The sequence below is a fragment of the Hippocampus comes genome, unplaced genomic scaffold (assembly GCF_001891065.2).
Source record: "Hippocampus comes isolate QL1 unplaced genomic scaffold, H_comes_QL1_v1.1 scaffold175, whole genome shotgun sequence".
In the NCBI taxonomy this organism is placed as follows: Eukaryota; Metazoa; Chordata; class Actinopteri; order Syngnathiformes; family Syngnathidae; genus Hippocampus; species Hippocampus comes.
The window spans coordinates 314,510-317,101 of NW_017805556.1; the positions used below are offsets into that span (position 1 = coordinate 314,510).

General features: G+C 44.1%; 1 protein-coding gene across 2 annotated transcripts in view; it reads right to left on the minus strand.

Annotated features, from left to right (window-relative positions):
* The window catches only part of bnc1 (basonuclin zinc finger protein 1), a 45,580-nt gene that overhangs the window by 10,749 nt on the left and 32,239 nt on the right, over positions 1-2,592 (minus strand). Inside the window, exon 3 of one of the 2 annotated variants that reach the window (XM_019879853.1) lies at positions 746-981. In XM_019879853.1, the coding sequence (XP_019735412.1) occupies positions 746-981 (236 nt within the window). The remainder of the gene's footprint in view (positions 1-745; positions 982-2,592) is intronic. The other variant, XM_019879855.1, reaches the window with a different exon arrangement.

The following is a 2,592-nucleotide window of genomic DNA, read 5'->3' on the forward strand; positions in this document are numbered from 1 at the left end:
GCTGAGCCCGGCCGGGCCCCATGAGTGTAGGCCCGGCCACCGGGCGCTCGCCAACGAGCCCCGCCTCCAGGCCTGGCTCCAGAGGGGGGCCCCGGTGACCCGCGTCCGGGCAAGGGAAACTTCGATCCATTAATTGTACTCGTCATAAGGGGTCTTTGAGCCGTGCTTTGTCTGGTCCCTCACCTAGAACCTGTTTGCCATGGGTGACCCTGCCAGGGGCATAAAGCCCCGGACAACTTAGCTCCTAGGATCATTGGGACACACAAACCCCTCCACCACGGTAAGGTGACGGCTCACGGAGGGGCACTCTCTTTTATTCATTTAAAAATGCTTAGCGCTGTAGGGGGTACAGTACTTGGATGAAATAAAATTTCACAGCAGGGACATCATTGAAAAAAGGTTGAGAACCACCGGTGCAGTGTATAGCACATAATACGTCACAGTGATTATGGGAACTGGTCAAAAATGTCCAATATGGGTATGTCATTACTGTATTTTGATACTCAAGCACTAGCTTTTTTTCAGGGACTCGGATGTTATTCATATTTTCACTATTAATGTTTATACACACTCGCTAATACAATGAAGGATAATGAATTTTCCATGGTGTGTCGCTTTAAATTCTTCAATCTCCTTTCATTTGTGGTGCGATGAGAAGAAAAAAAGTTGTGGTTAAAGTTAAGGTTAAAGCATAAAACATGTTCACATATGTACGAGTCGCCCCAGCCCACTTGCTCGTATTTACCTGGAGTACATATCCGCGTATGTAGTCCTGTAGCGTCCAGTCAAGTGCATTAAGGATCTTGATAACCTCTTCCTGTTTGAGCACTGAAAGAAGGCGGTCCAAGAGAATCTTCAGGCGTATGGGAATAGCTTGTGTCCCATAGAGCATCAGGCTGCAGATGTCAAACACCACATTGGAATGCACAATCTCCACCTGGCCGTTCTGATACATGTGGTGCAACTTCAGTTTACTCAGAGCTAGAACAAATACACAAAATTTTGAATCACATTCCCTGGATGACACATTTACAGTACAGTAACACAGAACAGCGTGTTGGTTTTCAATAAACATTTCAAGATTATAATAGGACAAGTATGATTGTAATGCAGGTTTGAAACACACTTCTTACATTTTCTATCCATTTTGGCCAACTTGGCTTGTGGAATAACCCAAGTAATAAATGCAAAAATGTGTAAAATATATATATTTATACAGCCAAAATGTATATTTCTAGCATATTGTGTATATGAATTTGATATAACTGTGCCCCAAAATGATTTGCCACAGGGGCATTAGTAATGTGCATATGATTTATCATATTTTAGCCTACATTATTTGGTATAAGGTAAATTAATGGCATCATGGAGAGGGCAAAACATTTTTATAACGTGCAAATTCAAACAATGTACAATGGAACCTCAACTTACAAACATCCCTTTTTACATACAAATCGATTTATGCACAGTTTTCATAGAAAAATTACCCCATTTACATACTGATTTTGATACTATATATGTATGGTCTTGGCATGGACGAATGAATGAATCTATGTATATCTTTGTACACATTGTCACATATGCAAATATGTAGTTGTGCTTTGCGGTGGTGAAGTGACATCTTTTGCAGCAGAACGTTTTATGTCAGTATGGTTTACGTGCCAAGATGAGGTTTATGCCAACTGTTCCTGTCACAACTAGTAAAGAGAATTCACAAATATACTTGATTTGGATCATTCTACATGGTGTCAAAAGTGGGAGTACTTGCCGAGAAGACAATTCAGCATGGCGACATGTAATCCGCTGACAAGTTTTTTGTTCAATAATGGCCGGACTGGAGGCATCGTTTCTAATGGGTCAGGCTCACAACAAAGCTGGACAAGAATGACAGCAAAGTACAGGTGCGCTGCCTAATATACTGTGTGCCATTGGCAATGAGTTGATTCATGTTTGCCAAAGAGGGCCACGGAGATGATTTCAGCGTTGTGGTGAAAAAGTTAGTGGCGGCCCGGTAGTCCAGTGGTTAGCACATCAACTTCACAGTGCAGAGGTACCGGGTTCAATTCCAGCTCCGGCCTCCCTGTGTGGAGTTTGCATGTTCACCCTGGGCCTGCGTGGGTTTTCTCCGGGTACTCCGGTTTCCTCCCATATTCCAAAAACATGCATGGCAGGCTGATTGAACACTCTGAGTGTGGGTGTGGATGGTTGTTCGTCTCTGTGTGCCCTGTGATTGGCTTTCAACCGATTCAGGATGTCCCCCGCCTACTGCCCGAAGACAGCTGGGATAGGCTCCAGCACCCCCCGCAACCCTTGTGAGGATAAAGCGGTTCGGAAAATGAATGAATGAATTAATGAAAAAGTTAATGACTACATTTTCCCGCGGAGGAACGTTATACATAGGAAGGCCTGTTTCCAACATCTCAAATACGGGTGGTGTGGAGAAAGATGTCAACAGTAGACTTGGTAAAGCTGCGGGAGTGTTCCAACGCCTCCGCAACATCTGGTCATCGAAAGCCATCACTACGACCACCAAGATACGCCTCTACATGTCAGTGGTCATCCCAACAGCGATTTACGCCTGTGAGACATGGA